This window comes from Eutrigla gurnardus (genome assembly GCF_963514095.1).
Source record: "Eutrigla gurnardus genome assembly, chromosome: 10".
NCBI lineage: Eukaryota > Metazoa > Chordata > Actinopteri > Perciformes > Triglidae > Eutrigla > Eutrigla gurnardus.
The window spans coordinates 16,566,600-16,585,749 of NC_139924.1; the positions used below are offsets into that span (position 1 = coordinate 16,566,600).

At 42.6% G+C, this 19,150-nt stretch overlaps 1 protein-coding gene across 1 annotated transcript in view; it reads right to left on the bottom strand.

Moving 5' to 3' along the window:
• Positions 1-1,864: 1,864 nt before the first annotated feature.
• The window catches only part of timm50 (translocase of inner mitochondrial membrane 50 homolog), a 32,262-nt gene continuing 14,976 nt past the window's right edge, over positions 1,865-19,150 (bottom strand). Inside the window, exons 5-11 of the mRNA XM_084018845.1 lie at positions 13,121-13,179; positions 11,063-11,182; positions 9,089-9,193; positions 7,184-7,282; positions 3,264-3,420; positions 2,967-3,073; positions 1,865-2,883 (exon numbers count right to left, since the gene is read on the bottom strand). Of these exons, the coding sequence (XP_083874971.1) occupies positions 2,785-2,883; positions 2,967-3,073; positions 3,264-3,420; positions 7,184-7,282; positions 9,089-9,193; positions 11,063-11,182; positions 13,121-13,179 (746 nt within the window). The 3' untranslated portion in view covers positions 1,865-2,784. The remainder of the gene's footprint in view (positions 2,884-2,966; positions 3,074-3,263; positions 3,421-7,183; positions 7,283-9,088; positions 9,194-11,062; positions 11,183-13,120; positions 13,180-19,150) is intronic.

The following is a 19,150-nucleotide window of genomic DNA, read 5'->3' on the forward strand; positions in this document are numbered from 1 at the left end:
ACACACACACACACACACACACACACACACACACAGCCGCAGGCATCGTTAGGGATTTTGGCACGTGGTCGTCTGTCTGTTGGGGGGGTGCAGGTGGATATGAGGCCCCGCCCCCCTCCTCGCGCTCCTTGTTCTCTCATTTCACGCGCTGCTGTCAAACCGTGTCATTAACAAGACTGAAAAAGGCGCGAGGACACGCGCGCGCATGCATACACGCCGTATTAACATGTGCATGCGCGCTGGAGGCACATTAACATCTGTTCACATCAAAGAGCGACTCTGTGGCTTCATGGTTACAAATCCACACGTGTTGTTCCCCTCAAACATCTCGGGCCTCTTCCAGACCAGCTCCTACACCCGAATCCGGATTCACCCTCTCCCTACCCACTTCCACTTCGTTTGCGCGTTCACGTGGAGGGTCCTCTTCATTAATAAGTACCATTCCAAACCACTAACTAAAACCCTACAATAGCGAGCCGGCAATATAATCATAGAGACAACCTCAAGGTAACATTGTATTTAGGATCATAATACGAGGTGGGAAGTAACGAAGTACAAATACTTTGTTACTCTACTTAAGAAGTAAGTAAGCCTACTCCTTACATTTCAGGAAAAGGCCCGTTACTTTAGTTTAATATGTGATATTCAGTTAGCTTTGCACAAAAGAAACAACAGCCAGTTTTCAACTTTTCACATTGAGTATAGGCTACATTTTTGTCCTTCAGCATACTTTTTAAACATGTAAAACTTGTCTCACACCCTCATCCACCAGCTGTGATATTAATATATTTACATGTATTTATGTCCTATTTTAATGGGATTATTTTATTTTCATGTCTCGTTTGTAGAGCAAATTTGACTTAAACCCAAATATTGTTTTTACTGCATTTAGATGTCATCTAACTCTCCAATCACAAACATTCATAATGACATCATAATACGTTTCACAACCATCAAAAACATTTTGTTCAGTAAAAGGTTTAAAGCAGTTTAAAGATGTGAGGGTTTAGAGGTCTCCTGGAGTCTTCCCATCTGTGAAAGCACTGAATCTTCTGCAAACAGCATCATTGCATTGTTAATCCTGATCAGTTCGCAGAGAATCCCACAGAAACAGCTGGAAACCTTCCTGAGCTGCTTCTCTTCAGACACTTTGGATAAATAAAAGCAGACGATTTACTGTGTGAGAAGCCTTTAATCTGTTTGCTTTAACTAAACAGTTTTAATAGGGAAGCTTTAGTCAGCAACTACAAAAGAGATAAAGGTGGAAATTATTTAAATAAAAAAATACCAGGCAGAAATGTGCTTTAGAAACTTTGATCCTGAGTTGCAGGTGGCTGTGTTGAAAAGATATTTGTGCCAACAGGAGATTCATCGTTTCCCTTCATTACTGTGGACACAGACTTGTGTCCGTACCGGGCTAATGAGGCCAGGTGGGACTTTCGCTGCATTTCAGGGAGGTGATAACTGTCCTGACAACTTCACAGATGGATGGTGTTGAAGCTGGAGTCCAGCAGAGAGAGAAAAACAGATTTACAGGTTTCAAGGCTCCGCAGGGTTCCTACTCTAAAGATTCCTGAGGTGTGGTCGGGTTTCAACTTTTGTTCTCCTGTCAATTTTGCTGAAATATACAGAACACATTTCAGTGTCTTTAACACCTGTGGTTTGAACGAAACAAAATCATTTAAATCAACTTTAGCTTTTGTCTTCTGCTCCATACACAGGTTATTGTATTATTATAATAATTAAACTAGTTAAATATTATGTATATCTTCCAAGTTAAACAAGTTCAAGTCAGTTTCTCTGAAAAAGAGGAGTGAAGTGGTTATTTGAACACGGTTTGACATTAAATATGCAATAAGAAGATGTTGGTTTCTTTCCTTTATTGAGGATGTCGATGGCGAATTCACATCAACACGAGTCATACAATCTGTTAACAAGCACCTGAAGAAGAACGGCAGCTGAGCACTTCCTTTCTTTATGTTCTCGTTCAGGATTGGTTGTTCTCTCCGAGGAGAGAGAGAGCGAGAGACAGAGAGAGACACATTCTCTCACACACATACACACACTTGACAACAGGAAAAACTAAGAACCCACTGCTCCTTTACTTTAAATGGCTCAGCTGCCATTCCAGTCTTTACTGTGCCCCGAGCCGAGGCGACTACCGTCCACACCACCGGCACCAGAAACGCTGACAGTCTGACATACTGAATAAACTCTTAAGAAGACCATTACCTGTTCCTCTTTATTTCTTATAAACCATATTCATTATATAAACATCGTCTCCAACAGCCCGCCAGCACAGTCTGACACACACAGAGGAATAGAAAATACAATTAAATACACATTCTGAAGGTGTGGTACGGGACCGAGTGATCTCAGGTCAGATCCTGTGAGCGGCGGGGCCGACCAGAGCTGGAGTGGCGATAGCAGCGCTGATCTCAGACCAGCCTCCAAACCGCCAACAACAAGAGTTTATCCTGACCTGGGTCCCTTTGTTTTTTTTTCTTTTTAAACCAATCAGCAGCTTTGTTCGCATCAGGTGACATCAAGATGACCAAAGGGAGGGGGCCAGCGACGCCCCGCCTCCATATGAGCAGGAAGTGCCTCTCTCATTGGTGCAGAGGACGGCAAATGTTCCCGCCCACTTGGACAAGATTGGCTGCAGAGACCGCTCAGGTAGAGTATGCAGGTCTCCCCTCCCCCCTTCCCATCCTCATGTCCCTCCCCACGACCCAGATGGCAAGCTGGGCTGTGATTGGTGGAAGTGTGAGACGGGCGCAGGGCTCACTGCGGTTTGGAGCGCCAGAACCGCGAGGCGATGGAGCCGAGAGAAAGTCCCTGTTTCTTCTGCTGGGAGAGCTCGGCCAGACGCTGCTCCTCCTCCTGACAGACAGAACAGACAGCCAATCAAAACCAACATCATCCAGACACAACCAACCACAGGTGCATTCCATTTCTCCTCTTACCAGTGCCAGCTGAGCCTGTCTGCGTTTGAAGGCGTCGATGGGGTCGTCCTCCAGAGCGTAGTTCTCCAACACCGAGCGCACGTCGTCCACTCCGCTCAGAGCGATGGCTGACAGAGGAGGAGGATGCAAAGAAGGGGAAGAAAGAGGAGGTCAAACAGAAGAACAAATAGTCTGTGTATCTTAAACATGCATCTGTTCAATCAGCATCACAAAAAATAAACTAAACTAAAATGCCACAAGTACTACAAAAGGAGAGAAAAGACAGAGCAGATGGAGACATCTATTGTGGTGTCTTACTCTTGAGGAAGTTGGCGAGGTCGTAAAGCGTCCGGTCCTCAGAGTTTCCGTCCCATTTCTTCAGAGCCATGCCGTTGAAGGGCTGCAGGCTGAAGGCCTCCCGCTTACAATCCACCACAATCACTTTGCTGGTGTCCCGGTTCAGACATGAAACGTCCTGCACACACAAGTGACACATGGTCATGATTCACAGATTTAAATGCATCTTTATTCTTCTTGAAAATCACAGAAAATGAATAAATAAAAGGACTCTTTGTGCACTCCTCCCTCCTCCACTTAAACACAAGCTGTCAGATCCTGTTGACCCTTTAAAGACCTAATCAAGAGGCAACTTTATCATCTTGATGATCCTTAATATTCAAATTAAAACCCACAAAACACACTCTCTCTAGTAGCTCCAGCTGGTGACTATTAGTGTGTGTGTGTGTGTGTGTGTGTGTGTGTGTGTGTGTGTGTGTGTGTGTGAGAGAGAGCGAGAGAGAGAGAGAGAGAGAGACAGATGGAGAGGGACGCTTCTCTGTCTCCATCACCACGCTCATCTGGTGCCCAGCCCCCCAAAACTGCTGTGTGTGTGTTTATAAACCCCAGTGGACACATTCGTCCATCCTCTTCACAGCCAATGAATAAAAGGCATCTTTCTTCCTTCAGCGCACGTGTGTGTGTGTGTGTGTGTGTGTGTGTGTGTGTGTGTGTGTGTGTGTGTGTGTGTGTGTGTGTGTGTCGGGTAAAACTAAACTCGCGTATCAGCACACTGTATTTAACACTTCAATTGGTTTGGACCGGTGGGGACATATAATCAACCTGCAGGGAGGGAGTTTAGATTGCTGGTTTAGACATCAAACACAAATACACAATATACTGCATTTGTATTGAATCAGTGGAGGTGTTTTGTGTGTTTACTGTTGGAGAGTAAACGGAGTTGACGAGGTGAAATTTCACTCTCAATCACTTCATTCCAGCTGAGGTAGATTTTCACCCATCATTTGGAATTGATGAAGATTCAGCCAATCACAACAAGCCATGTGACTTGCATGTCTGGCAACAGTGCTCTCCAATAAAAACATCTAAGAAACATTCAGATGTGCCTTTAACTTTACGTAAACCGGGAACATTCAATGAAAAATGGCCTTAAAGGCCTTTAATCAGTGATGTTTTCATAATTAAAAAGAAAAGTGGAAATTATCAGACCAGACTAAATGGACCAACACAACATGACTCCCGTCAAAACATCCACATTGTGTCAGTGAAGGTATGTTGACACAACTTTAGAATAAAAGTTTGTCACAAACTTTCAGACACTTTTTTTTTTAATTCATTCATTATTATTATAATTATTATTTCTATATCAATAATAAAAATTACAACAGGAGTTTTGTTGCAGGACAAACACCATCAATAAAAGGTCGCGCCCTGACAACTGCACTTTGTATGAAAGAACAACTCATCAAATCTGCTCTATGATGTTATTGGCAGGAGACATCTGTGGCTGCAGCCTCCGCTCCAAGGCTAGAAATGGAAATGACGTCTACTGCTGTGAGGAGCAGACGCTTCATCCACAACCACCAGAGGAAAATCACTGCTGCTCAAAAGCAGAGCTCATTTTTGCGTGCGATGCAAATGAGGCACATTTTTCAACTCAATTGAGAGATTCTCCGGACATCACAGACGTTGTTGAATCAGAAAAGGAAGAGAAATGGCAGCCAGCTCTACGATAACGCCTCACTGTACATAATTACAATACAGAGATTGTATAGAGGAGATCGTATCAATATTAAATGAAAATAAAAATACGGCCCTATTCATTAATTACATGACATTGTTGAGTGTTGATGAAGCAGCTACAATATGAATATAGCCCTGATATAAAGGCTGCATGTGTTGTTTGGGCTGAGCCCAATTAATAAATATATAAATTAATAAAAAGTGATGTTTTAGTCATGATGAACACAGTTTTAGAGGCATGAAGTCACCATTCACTATCTGCATGGACAGCATGCTGGAATAATAAAAACCACAAAGTTAGACGTAAAACAGTTAATCCAACTGTTATGTGCAACAGCCAACAAACAATAAGATGTCTGATGCTCAGATGCAGGGCAGCAAACAATAGCTGCATGTTGGTCAGGTTTATATAAAGGGTGAGGAAGGGTCAACACACTGTGGCTCAGGAACAGGGAAGGAATATTCCAGCTGTTCACAGTTATTACAACATTAAACGATACCAAACAGCAGACAACAGAACAAATCAAAATGCTACACACATGGTCGACTTTCTAGGTGTAGGTAGATATACTGCACATGTTTTGATAGTATAAAGCCTTTAGTCAGAGGGAGCTCACTTGACTCAAGTGATGTCACTTGAGTCAGTCTCTGCAGAGTTAAAAGAAGTGAGTTTTCTGCTCATCTCTACTGCAGGCTCGAGGCGGCTGCGTTAGCTGCTAAATAGCCAGCACACGGCAATCTCTGAACCAAACGGTCACAGGGAGAGTTGCATTGTGTCTTCACAGTTTTTAGTCCACAGGTGGAGAGAATATAAGAATAAATGTGGGAATCTGCAGAAAATATTGTTATTGCAGGGTCAGATATAATACATTACGACACAGTATCATATATGTTACAGCACAATACAATACAGTATGACACGTACGATCTGATACAATACGGTACAGTAAGATACAATAAGAGACAGTATAGTATTATACTATGAATAGGATATGGTGTACAATGTAATACTCAAAATAAATGTTCCTGGGTGTACAAATCACATTTGTGACGTTTTGCTCAAGAGTAAACCCCCCAAACGGTGTGCTTGAGTGTGAATGCCATGGACTTTAGGTTAAAGTGTATTTGTTTGTATAATCGTAGATGGCAGGAAATGCTCATCCAACAAATATTTACTGACTTTCTCTTGACATATGTAGCATCTCTAACTCTCCCTCGGCATATGGGGCATTAATAACTCTCTCTTAGCATCTGTTGCATTCGGCTCTGTCTTGGCATTATGGAGATGAGTTGATAAGTGTGTCTTCTTACTGGGAAGTAGGTTAAACAGCTCCTTAGAGCCTCCAGACTGTTCGTCAATAAAAACCCAGAGATGACAGTTGGAGGGAGACAGAAGGATCGGGAGGAGGGGGGGAGGAAGAAAGGAGGAAGGGGGGAGAAGAGGGAGGGAGGGGAAGCATGAAGGAGGGAGTAAAAGAAATGGAGCAAAGGAAATGGGAGAGGAGGTAAGGAAAGGAAGGAAGGAGGGTGAGAGGGAGGTGAGATAAGAGGAAGAGGGGAGGAGGCTGGAGGGTTAATGAGGCCTGAGAGGGAGACAGAGGGGAGGAGGGAGGTCTATTGTGGTGAGGAGGAGAAATCAATGGCAGCAGCAGCAGAAGGCAGCAGTGGAGAACAGTTAATGCAGCCTGTTGGTGTTTACAGGTGTTGTATCAAAGTGTATTTATGATTTATAAAAATGTAGACAACAAAACATGATTCTTTAGTCAGAAAAAGTTTAGTAATGAAGAACTTTTTGTTCTAAACTCAGAGTTGGGTAGAAACGAGAGTTGACCTTAAACTGTTTGTTTTCATCAGATGTTAATGCACTTTTTATATTATTATTATTAAAGGGGTACATCGCACTTAAACATGTTTTTTGAGCTGTAAACTAAATGATACAACTGTACTGTGATGACAGACATGCTGGTGTTGGAATTCAGCCCTGAACCTTGCAGGCCAATGCTGACAGAGTCGAGTGCTCAGGTCTAATCTACATTATAGGTATTTATTTAATTTTATACTCATGTTTAAGCATGTTCACCTGACACTACTTACCTGTGTAATCTTTCACACTGAAGAAGTGTCTGTGCAGAATTGTAAACAAACAAACATACAGCAAATACACATTTTTAAAGACGACTTTGAGATGAAGCCAGTACCTTAACATGATGCCCCTCTATGTAGTGTGTTGCATCTCTGAAGAGACGATACATGACGAAGCCTTGAGGATCGATGCTGTCGATCAGAGGATACGCCGTCTACACACACACACAAACACACACACACACGCACAGAATATTACACCTCAGAGACTGCAACGGAGGTCGTCACAGAGCCGCATCAGAGGCGAGACGGCATTCTATCTAAACGCTCCGAGCACCCGAGGGGGAAAAGACGTGACGTAGGGCGACACGCCTCCATTGGATCGAACTCAAAGTGTAGATCCGGAGAAGATAAAACGCCAGTAGTTGCGATTGAAGAGTCGTGTAAATATGCGAGACGAGCAAAAGTTCATCTCTCGTAGTTGTTTTGATGCATCAAGCTAATCAGATTTCCGACGCTCATTGAATACGTCACACGGCTGACGAGTCCATAGAAGAGACCGCGGCTGTGGGACGCCTCACTTGATCCGCAAACCCGGAGTGCTATCTAAACGCAGACACCGTTGGTGTTACAGCGCAAACTAAACTTCCGGTTCACAGCATATTTTGACTCGCCATCCGTCTAAAAGGGGCTTGTGTGTCTTTAAGACGCCACCTTCATCTAAGGGAGACAGTAACCCCTTTTACACTGCCCTTTTGTTGCAGAATTCGAGATTGCAGTTCCGAGCTGAACACCTAGCGATAATGAGAGGGACGGCCTATCGATTAAAGCCTACGTCATGTCCACGTTGTGTATACCATGCATGTGCTCGGGCATGAACAGCACGGTACCGAATTCCGCCTCATCTAATCGTGCCTGGGCCGAGGAAGCTTACCGTTCCGTGGCACCGAACAGAGCACTCACACTAGTCAAACAAACCAGACTTTAGGCTCAATCGTGCCGAGGCACTGAACTGATGGCCTAGTGTGAGTGCGCCCTCAGGATCAACGTTCTGAACTTGTTAAATCCCCCGCTGGCGGGTCAGGCACGTTTCACTTTTTCAAAACGTCTTGTGTCTGTTCCGGCTTCCCGGCTCTGTCCTTTCACAAAGAGGTTGTCTCTCCTTGTTTCGCTCTATTCTCTTCTCGGTGATGGCTCTGTGCTTACTTTCACTGCCGACTCAAAAGCGGAACGACTCTGACTCCCCTTTCCGTCTGTACCTTTGACAATAACAACAGTGCAGCGAAAAAAAGGAGTGATGCTCCAACAATGAAAAGTCAGTGTAAAAGGGGCTACTGACTGTGTCTGCCTGTCTGTTTGTGTTTGTGTCCTTCAGACGACTGTCAACAAGTAGACACACAAACAGAGCAGAGAGCTGCCTGACGACCCCGTTAGCATCTCAAAGACCAGAGCAGAACCAGTATATAATAAAAGTATATATAAGTGACTCACATGTAAACAGTAATGATTAACTACACTCATTACAGATAATCTGACACTTTGTAGGAATGAAACTACCCCCAAAAGTTTTAGGGGTGCTGGTAAATGTTGGTTTGGCTAGCTGTTTCTCCCACTTTCCAGTGTTTATGCTAAGCTAACTGGTTGCAGCTTCATATTGAATGAACAGACATGAGTGGTAGAGAGAGCTATTGCTTTTATGACTGTGTTAATGTTAATAACAGACATTACAACTCTGGGGGATTCATTCCTTTAGAAATCGGTAATGAAAATGACCTTTTTAGGACTTAAATCAGACTCCACAAACTTTTCTAAATGAAAACTAAATGAGAACACAGACGGTACGTTTATTCGGGCAGCTTTCTGCTCCTGAGGACAGTAAACGACAGGGAATCCGCTGCTGATGTACACAGCAAACAAGCCATCAGCTCACATCAGCATGACAGTGAAACCTCTCAGGCTTTATTTAGTGATAAACACAGCTCAATGATAGACAGACGAGTGTGCGTTTTAGTGTGCCTCACCATGCCAGTCTCTGCAGTGAAGATGACGATCTCGTAAAGTGGTGCGAGCTGCTGGAACAGGTAGTCGATGCCTGGACGTTTCTTAAACCGCCAGCCTGTCGACAACTGCAAACATAAAAGTCAGTGACTCAGAGGAAACACAGATGGGAGGAACAATCTATTCTTTCTGATGACGACTCTCTCTTCAACTTGAGTGGCACATTACATACAAACTGAACCACAGCATTGTGATTAGGGATTTCAGTTTTGATAAAATTAACCGGTAATTAACTGGTTAATTTCTAAGAAAAAATGTAAATAATAGTAAATGGCACTTTCTTTGCTCCATTGACTCAATGAGCTTTACTGCTACATCCAAATAGTTTTCATGTTTTGTGTTGGAAATGCCTATTTTATTTTCTGTTGGCTTTGCTGAAGTACATTGCAGCATTTTGATCATGTTACAGGTGAAGTTTACGTATATCAGAACTGTCGATCGAATGACGCATCAATTCTGATTTGGCTCCTTTCTAGCCTGCTCTTAAATTCGCTCTGAGAGCGACACAGATGGACACTTACATATGCTTGGCAGTGCCAGACGCACTATGGCGAGCTCAGTGTTGCCATACACCAGCACCGTTACACACACACACACCAGGCTCTGTGTCAGGGAGCTCCCCGTAGTTCACCCGGCGCCGCCGAGCATTTGTTTGTGTGTGTGTTTCCAAATCTGTCGCTGGACACAGTGGGGCTCTGAGCCACGTCAGCCAGCTCAGTGGGTTCACAAAGACATAACTGATCCTACACACCGACTAGCGTCACTGGTTAAAAATGTCCTCTGTGGTTAATTAACAGTTAACTGTTGATCTCCCCAATTGTGATAATTACTATTGAATATGAACATGCTGCTGGTTGGTGCAACACAAATAAGGGCTAAGCATGTACAGTATTGGATAGAAACAATACTGTACCATAGGTTAGTTATAGCCGTCAAAGCTCACTGCAGTAATGACGTTAGCAAAAAAAAAACCCTGTAGCAAAACAAAACGTTAGAAACCTTACAGAGGTTTATTTAACTCAGGATATATTCTATAAATCTGGAAGGTTATCACAGCGGCAATCAAGTTGTGTGTGTGTGTGTGTGTGTGTGTGTGTGTGTGTGTCTGTCTGTCTGTAGCAGCAGGACTGCCGTTGTTTAGTTGTGGTCAGTCGCTCAGGGGTCATAACCTTTTACACTCAGGTCACGTTAAACACACACATCATTAACGACAACCTGGGGACTACAGGACCACAGGACTGATGCTATTACACAGCGTACACTGAGGACTCTGGTTGATCATGTGCAGCTGAGATTACAGCTATAAAATATAGGTGACAGTTGAGGCAATTACTGTGTGTGTGTGTGTGTGTGTGTGTGTGTGTGTGTGTGTGTGTGTGTGTGTGTGTGTCAGGAAGGAAGGTTTGGTAAGTGGTGGGGCAGGTGAAGCTACTTGTGTGTTTGTCTGTTTTAACAGGCGGCAGGTGTCGAGTTACGGCTGCTGCACACCTGTCAGGTAGGTGTGTGTGTGTGTGTGTGTGTGTGTGCGTGCACAACAGGTGGTGGGACACACCTCCGACACACTCTATGTCCCCCACCTGTCCCATGAAACCACTAACCCCCAATTTCATCTCCACCTCCTTTCTCCTTCTTTGCATCTTTAACTGTTTTCTTCTTCCTCCCTTTGTATGATGACACAATCGTGCCACTACATAACCTTAAGTTTAACTGATCATCTTGATCATATTTCTTGACTGGGGGTGTATTATTTATATTAGGGGTAGGAGAAAAGTTTTTCCTCGTCCTTTCATGTAGACGTGGTCCAATTATTCATCGGGCTACCAGAGGAGCAGAAGGAGCATATTCACATATTCTGGAATTTTAAGAATAATATGTAAAATACCATATGATGTCTTTATAAAACATGGTGGGATCTCCTGCTGTAAAATGTGACGTACCGACCACTCCGGGTGCAGCAGGACGTCGGTGAGCTCCAGCACCAGCGTGTACGGAGGCTGGTAGTACGGCTCCTTCAGAGGGTCGGGAAGCAGCTTTGGGCTCGTCGGCTCGATGATCATCTGACCATGACATCATCAACACACACGGAGAGACAGCAGGTCACACTGTGCCTTCATGAATCAACGTTAACCATGAATTTACAATACTGCTCAAAAGCTGTTAGATTGACCTACTTTTCTTCAATAAAAACTATTCTTACATAGATAAAAACAGAACAAAGACACAGTCACAGATGTGAAAAGATGGAAGGGTGGAAAATGTTCAATCTGGTGGCAAAGAAACTGAACTGTGACAGTATGTCCATCTGATATTCTAATAGTGCCGATCTTCCGTTTGTATTGTGAACTTTGAAGAAGAGCTTTGCTGAAGTTAATTCCAGCTTGTTCTACTCAGCAAAAGCTGTTTCAACAGTGTTTAAATGTCAGGATTAAACAGTTAATTTCAGCTCCCAAAGGGTAACTCAACACCTTCCTATGTAAATGTTGTTCAATGTTGGAGTTATTTGACAGAGTAGATCAATTGAGTGTCAAACCAACTCTGCAGAGATGTAATTAAACTCCACCCACATTTCACTTAACGGTTGAAGACGAGATGTGTGGCTTCATTTTCTCCTCTTATGGAGTTCCACAGGGTAAGTTCAATTAATTCCAATTTACTGAAACAACATGTACAATGAAACACATCGGAAACGATCACAAAGCCTTGTTTGTTGCCAGGACTGAACAGGATTCGCTTTTTTCCTCTCCAAGCTTACTTTGTCAAAATTCCTTCCATGTCTCAGTAAATATGCTAGTCCAGGTGAAATACTGGTCTTTGCTCAACTATAGCTCAGACAATGCCCTGCTTTTCCAGAAGATGAGAGACCTTTCAGCACTCTCAGAAACTTGTTAATGACCCAGGAAGATGCGACCTCATCACCGCCCCAAGATTCTTGGATACAAAATGATCGGTAAGTTTCCTGTAGTTTGATTCCCTGTCTCTTAAAGGTGGATCTGATGATGAGTGTGGTGCCAGTTCCTGTGATGTTTAAATATTCATGTTTCTGTAAATTACTTTGGCATTTTTTTTTATTAACTATACAAGTTAATTTTAATAAGCAGTGTTAATAGCTTAACACTTTATGCTGTGAAACTAACACCATCAAAATAGTAAAATAAACAAACTCAGAGTCGTGTTATTTTAACTCTGTTTTATGAGTTAAAAAAGTCACTCTGGCTTGGTGTTAAAAGTATAAATAAATAACTATTTTGAAAGTGTTAATTTAGTGAGCTATATAAACTCTGTGGGAGTTAATTCAACACTAGACGGCTGCATTATTTTCAAACACTTAACACTGAAAAAGGAAGCCTATATAAATCTAAGATTATGGTTTCCTTCTTCTATTCTTATTCAACTGTTCAAAAGGGTGTTTTCCAAGATCATTCAGACGATGGTGGATATTTTCTGTTCATCAATCACATTACTGCTCTGAAAAACAGGAAGCTGGTATATGCCCATATCAAGTTGTGCAATCAGAATTTACATTCATGAACGTTTTTATCATGCGGCAGGAAAACCCAAAACTATAAACTCCAAAATGTAGCTCCTTCAGACTGAGATGCGTGTGAGGGTATGCTTTACTTAGGAATTACATTTCCCCCATTCAGTGTCTGTTTGTTTTGACAGTAATGCCTTAGTCATACTGGTAACTCCAATAAAAACAAGGTATACATATTTTGACTTGCATGATACTAAATAGACATCAGGCTGTATTGAAGAAGATTGAAACTAGAGATTGAAACATAAACCCATAATTACAATGTTTACTGAGACAATAAATCAAGTGGGAAGTAGGGACATTTTCTCATAGACTTCTGAACAATCAAAGAGGAGTCGCCCCCTGATGGCCATCTTGGAGACGTATTCTCAGTGGTCCCAACAGTCCTGATATTTATCGATATGTTTGATGTTAACGCCAGTTAACTAAGCTAAGTTGGACGTCAGGATGTCTAACTCACCTGTCTGTAGTCCTGGAAGTATTTGAAGGTTCTTTTCAACTGTTGGACGACAGGAGGATCTGGGAGAAAAAATAAAACAAGAGGGAGAAAACTGGTCAACAAAGGTCTAGAAGTCTTTGGAATAGGCTTTAGATTATTCAATGTCCTTCATTCATAAAGACATAAAACAAAGTGTTCAAGTCAAAAAGATAGAAAGCAGAAAATGGACGATCTGGGACAAATCAAACCGATACATTAAGTAAAATAATCAGATGCATTTTCAGGTTTAATTGAAGAGAATTTAAGAAACCATATACAAAGATGACTAGTTCAACAACAAAAGTGGTTAGATCCCCCGTTAAGACAGATGGAGGTGAATCAGAATGAGCACAGATGTAGTCTTAATAAAAACTACACCTCCCTAAGGAGACACCGTCACTACCAGCTCATAACATCTGAGCAGCAGAACTGAAGGTGAAACTACTGATTATCAACATTAATGTGACCGACAGCTGATAATTCACACTGACTTTTTACTTAACCTGTATTTCATGTCTTCCTCAAATATTAAAACCTTCTAATGAAGCTTTTTAAGATCTAAACCTAAATTCTTATGGACTTAAAACTGCAGAGTTCAAGATATTGTTCATGACCTCTTGGACAAGTTGGACAATCACCTTCAAATAACCTCCCAGTGCCCCTCAGCTGATCAGTGATTTATCATCAGTGTGGCGATCAGACATGCGGCTTGCAAACTGATCAATGAGGCTGAGACACGACCTGCTGATGACGACACGGATAAGCCAGCTAGCCGAGTCCTGCTAATAACACCCCCAGCTGTCAACATGCTAATGACTAATAATAATAAAGACTCAGTTTCCCATGGGGCAGCGGGATCATTACTGCAAATAGGAGCACAATAGCAACTCACACTCACACGCTTCTCTCCAGCCTTCCACCTCTCTCTAAACACACACTGAAGCTAGCACACTCTGGTCCCAGGGGACTCAATACCCCAGAGTTCATAGCAGCGTGCTGAAGCAGGAAGCAGAAGCCATCTGCCACAGTCCTTCTGTGATGACGCGCTGACGCATTCACACGTGTGTGTAGATGCGTCTGTGTGTAAACAGGCCCATGTATGTGTGTGTGTGTGTTAGCAGATGGGGGAGGTGCCTAAAGATCAGGGGTGGAGCAAAGGTCAGAGAAGACGGATGTACTGAAACTCAAACAAGAAGTAGGCAAACCTAGTTAAGCCCGACCCGGATACATACCAGTGGGTATAAGTGTTGATGAATGATGATTAAGGTACACAATAATTCATCTCCGTGTATCGTAGGTCTAACACAGCAGCACTGTTTGCATGCTCTTTATGACTTCACACCTTTGATCACTTTGACAATGCCATTAAATAGGAAGGAAACCTGTCCAGGGTTTCTAATGGGTTTTATTCTGGTTTTTCCTATGTGACTCCCTGTAGTGGATGGAGGATTACAAATCATTAATCTAAGAGACCTTGATTGGAGAGAATCTCTGCGCACTCTGAAAGTTTACATTGCAGTAATGCCGATCATGAAAATGATTAATAGAGGAATGGTAGTGTAGCGTGGCTAGTACATTGGGTCGGGTTCCCAATAATGGTCTCTCTTAGCATTTTACGAAGACTTTTAAGGTAGAGCTTTAGTAAATTGTTTACCTTTTAAGTTGTGTTTCACCAACTATCCCTTAGAAAATGACTTAAGGTAGATCTTCTTATGCTCAGTAGCAATCGAGCAGGTGCTAGCTAAGAGTGTAGCGTTGGACAGACTTGGAAAAAAGTCAGCAGAAGTTCAGGTATCAGTCGATGAGATCGAATGGACGAGATAGTCTCAAGTAGGACCAGCTTGGATTCAGATCAGGAATATATGATCCAGTTAGTGATACTCTTGGACGGACGGACAGACGGACGGGGGCACGCGCACACACGCACGCACGCACGCACGCACGCACGCACGCACGCACGCACGCACGCACGCACGCACGCACGCACGCACGCACGCACGCACGCACGCACGACCCCCCCAAAGTCCAGTTTGCTTGACTAGTGTGAGTGCTCCGTACCGTACACGGTACACTTCCTCGGCTCTGGCACGGTTGGAAGGTGTGAGGTGTGCATCAGCACAGTACAGTTACTCAGGCATGAGCCCGGGTACCCAACGTGGACATGACATATAATTGATAGTCCGTCCCGCTCATTAACTCCATGCTTACATCCAAAATATATTGTAAATTCATGTATTCATAAACATCATTGCTTGTAAAGATGACAGCAAAAATGCCACATCCACAAAGCAGGTGAACGATTAAGATTGGTCAGGTAGGTTGCACTTTTCTAAATAAGGAAAATAAAATCAAACATTGAGGTTATATGAAATAAAAACATTATTTTTCTGGTACCAGTATGGAAGATAAACTTTTACACAATTCAAAAATACCTTCAATTTGTTATATTTAGAATTTTATTTTTTAAGCTGCTACTTTATCAAATGCGGTTTGTTTGGATGTAAAATGACTGGGATTCCTGAGTGTGTGTGTGCGTTTCATCCTGATGATATTCTGGGAGTTTGGAGGAGAGGCCACCACCACCTCCTCTTTCTTCTCCTCTCTTGTTTTTCTCCTTTCAACTTCCCTCCCTCTCTAACGGTCTTCCTTTCATAGTCAATGTCGGCTCTTTGTGTGAGAGGCCTCGCTCCGTCGAGCTGTCAGATCAGGGCTGTTGGTGTTTTCCTCCTAAAACCGGCCTGGGTGGGCCTATCCGGGCCAAAACAACTTCCCTCCTGGCCTGAAGCTGATCTCTCAGGGTGATGCTGAGGCCAGTTGAGCTAAAAGTGTCCCGATAAGGTTATCATACAGAGGTGGCTGCTATGTATGGTAGTGCAGGTGCAGATTTAACTATACGGATGTTAAATACCCACTTCAGCTCTGAATAATAAACTGGATGTTGCCCATTCTTCACCAACTACATCTGTTATTTTGCCGCTGGGAACACCGGCACTGAATAAGAGAGTAAATGTGCCATAAAACCAATATGAGGAGCTTATTGAGGATAAAAAAAGCTCAAATGTGATGCCTGACAGTCCCCCAAAAGACTCCAATGTGACAGATTTGTTGTTGCTGTTGCCTTTTCTCACCACATCTGACTATTTCTACGACGTGTTTGGTGACATTGTTGTCAGTTTTGTCATTTGGGTGTCAGTCCTTCAGAATCAAAGAGAGAGAGAGAGAGAGAGAGAGAGAGAGAGAGAGAGCTTTTGAAACTGACAGTTAAAAATAACACAAAGGGAAATGCTTTGACAGAGACGAGCCCAGAAAGCTAAAAACAGTTTGAATAAGGGATTAAAATTTTCCTGCGAATCAAATAAAATTTCAGAATGAAGTAGAAGCAGATGCTGAAACTGCTACAGTCTTTAAATCTTCAATCATTTACAGTTGTTATGAAGCTTTTTGGAAGGAACTCCAAATACTTTAAAAGTGAAGAAAAAAAGTGGGATTATATTCCCTTTTAAAGCAGCAATAAAGCCGTATAGAAGAGAGGGGGAAAACGAGATTGGATATAAACAAGTTCACAAAAGCCAGTTAAGGAGGGAGAGAGAAAGAATGGGAGGGAGGGGTTGAGCAAAAATAAGAGAAAAGAAGAAAGTATAAATATAAGGGAAAAATGTATAAATGAAAGGCAAGGAGGAGGAGAACATTAAGATTACAAGAAGGCTGAGCAACAACAGGGCAGAAGGAATATAAAGAGGATGAAGAGATGGAAGTAATGAAAGGAGAGAGGTAAGTAGAAGAAATGAGGGATGAAATCAAGAGGTAAAGATGGAGGTGTGGAGAGATGGATGGCGGGGCCTCCATCGCAAACAAAAGCTGTGGTCAGGCTCAGCATCTGCTTCACAACAACTCCCCCTCCTCCCCCTCCTCATCCCCCCATGTCGTCAATCGTTTGTTTTCTCTCCGTGTGACAAACAGTAGCGTGGCCCAGCGCTTTTCATGTGTGGTTTCATGTTCCACATTTACATTTTGATATAGATTACAATATGATAAACACATGCAAAGACACTTAAAATGACTAAACTCTTAACAGACGGACCAGTGATATTTATAAGACACATAGAAGTTCTTCTTGGGCTCAATATGGACAAGAAATTATTGATTTCAATCAATTGTTTTTATGCAGAATAAATGCTTCGTTAATAAGAAGGAAACCTGAATGTCCCTTAATCGTGTTGTTCTAGTTTTGAATTTGTAAACGTTGCGGCTATTTCCACAGAATAAAAAAAACAAAAAAAACTCAGAAAAGGTTAGATTGTTCATCTTTTCCTGGCTTATTTATCCAAAAAAAAAAAAAAAAACGATTTCCTTAAGCTGTAGCATGCAAAGTTGCAGTAAGACACAAGAACCGTACAATATTTAAGAAAATCAATTAAAACAATATTCTTTGCAAGAGATGAACACCATCAACCTGGTGGCCGAGGCGAGGTAGATACATGAAACATGAAATAGTCTAGGCTTGTCGAGGTTTAAAAAGGAGTAAACCTTTATCCGCAGTGGAAAGGTCAGAAAAATCAACCCAATTCCCAGAAAAAAAACATTCACGTTCTGTATGAAAGTACTCACGACAAAAACAACAGTTAGAAAAAAGATATTGTCTTTTACTTCAGGGGAAGTCCACTGTGCTGAAAACCCATTAGTGCACAATGTGTGGAGATTGATTTGCCTCTTTTATTTTTGCATTATATTGTGGACAGATAATATAATAAATAGAAAATGTTGAAAACAGTATTTGCTGTATGTGTAGGGGGGGGACTTATCCAAAACAGAGCAGCCACAGATCTGGTTAGATAACTGTTGGCCTGTGTGGATCAAGGGTCAGTATACATGTCATGAAATCCAAGGGGAGTGCTTTGTGTGTGGAGGAGGTGTCACATGGCCTGGTTGCTATGGTATCCGACGCTTCTCTGCATCACGCACACAGAATGCCGCCACTTGGCATGCAAACAGAGTCCTTAGCCAAACACGTCCCATTAGACCCATTCATTCATCAATCCCTCCATCATCCAGCCCTCTGCCCACCGTCTGCTACTCCCAGAGGAGCAGGACGATGCGTGGGATGGAAGAGGGAATACTGGAGGAAGAGAGAGGAGGATGGAGGAGAGGATATTGGAGTGAGAGAGGAGGAAGACAGGATATTGGAGGAAGAGGATGAGAGAGGAGTAAAACAGGATGGAGGAAAGCATACTGGAGGAAGAGGATGAGAGAGCAGTAAGACAGGATGGAGGAGAGGATGAGGATGAGGATGAGAGAAGGAAGACAGGATGGAGGAGAAGACTAGGGATGAAGAGGGGGATGAAAAGAAGAGAAGTTAGAGGGGAGGAGGACGATGGGGGGGAATGAAGAAGAAAGCAAGAAATGGCAGAGGAGGAGAGGATGGAGGGGGTGGAGGAGGAGAGTGGAAGAAGACCAGATAGAGGAGAAGTGTTAATAGGTGAAGATGAAAAAGGAGAGGATTGAGAGGGCTGTAGATAAGAGGAGGATGAAGGAGAAGAGATTATCTTCATCTTTGCTCCCTGAGGGATCATAAACTTTTACCCTGGTCCCTAAGCTCATCATAGGATATTTGGCCCCCGGCCCCTGAGGTCCATAAGAGGTCCCAGAGGTCATGATTGGCCCTCTGAAGAGGGCTGATGGGAAATGTCAGAGGGGTATTTAGAGCTGAACTACGTACAAGTCAGCAGGTAATAATCATATATCAATAAAATCTTTTAGTAAAATCAATATGTGATGATGGAACGGTCATCAGATAATCATCAAAACTCAGATTTAAAGTATTAATCTTATAAATATAACCAACTCAATATTTTAGTAAATTCACAATACAAGTCACAATAATCTTTTATTTAGGAAACGTAGAAAATGTACTTGGGAAGCCCTTTTAAAGGAGTTCCTCTGCATTTCTCGTAAAAGAATACCATTGAAAAGACAATAGTTTCATCAGTAATTTCCCAGCTACTCACTGAAACA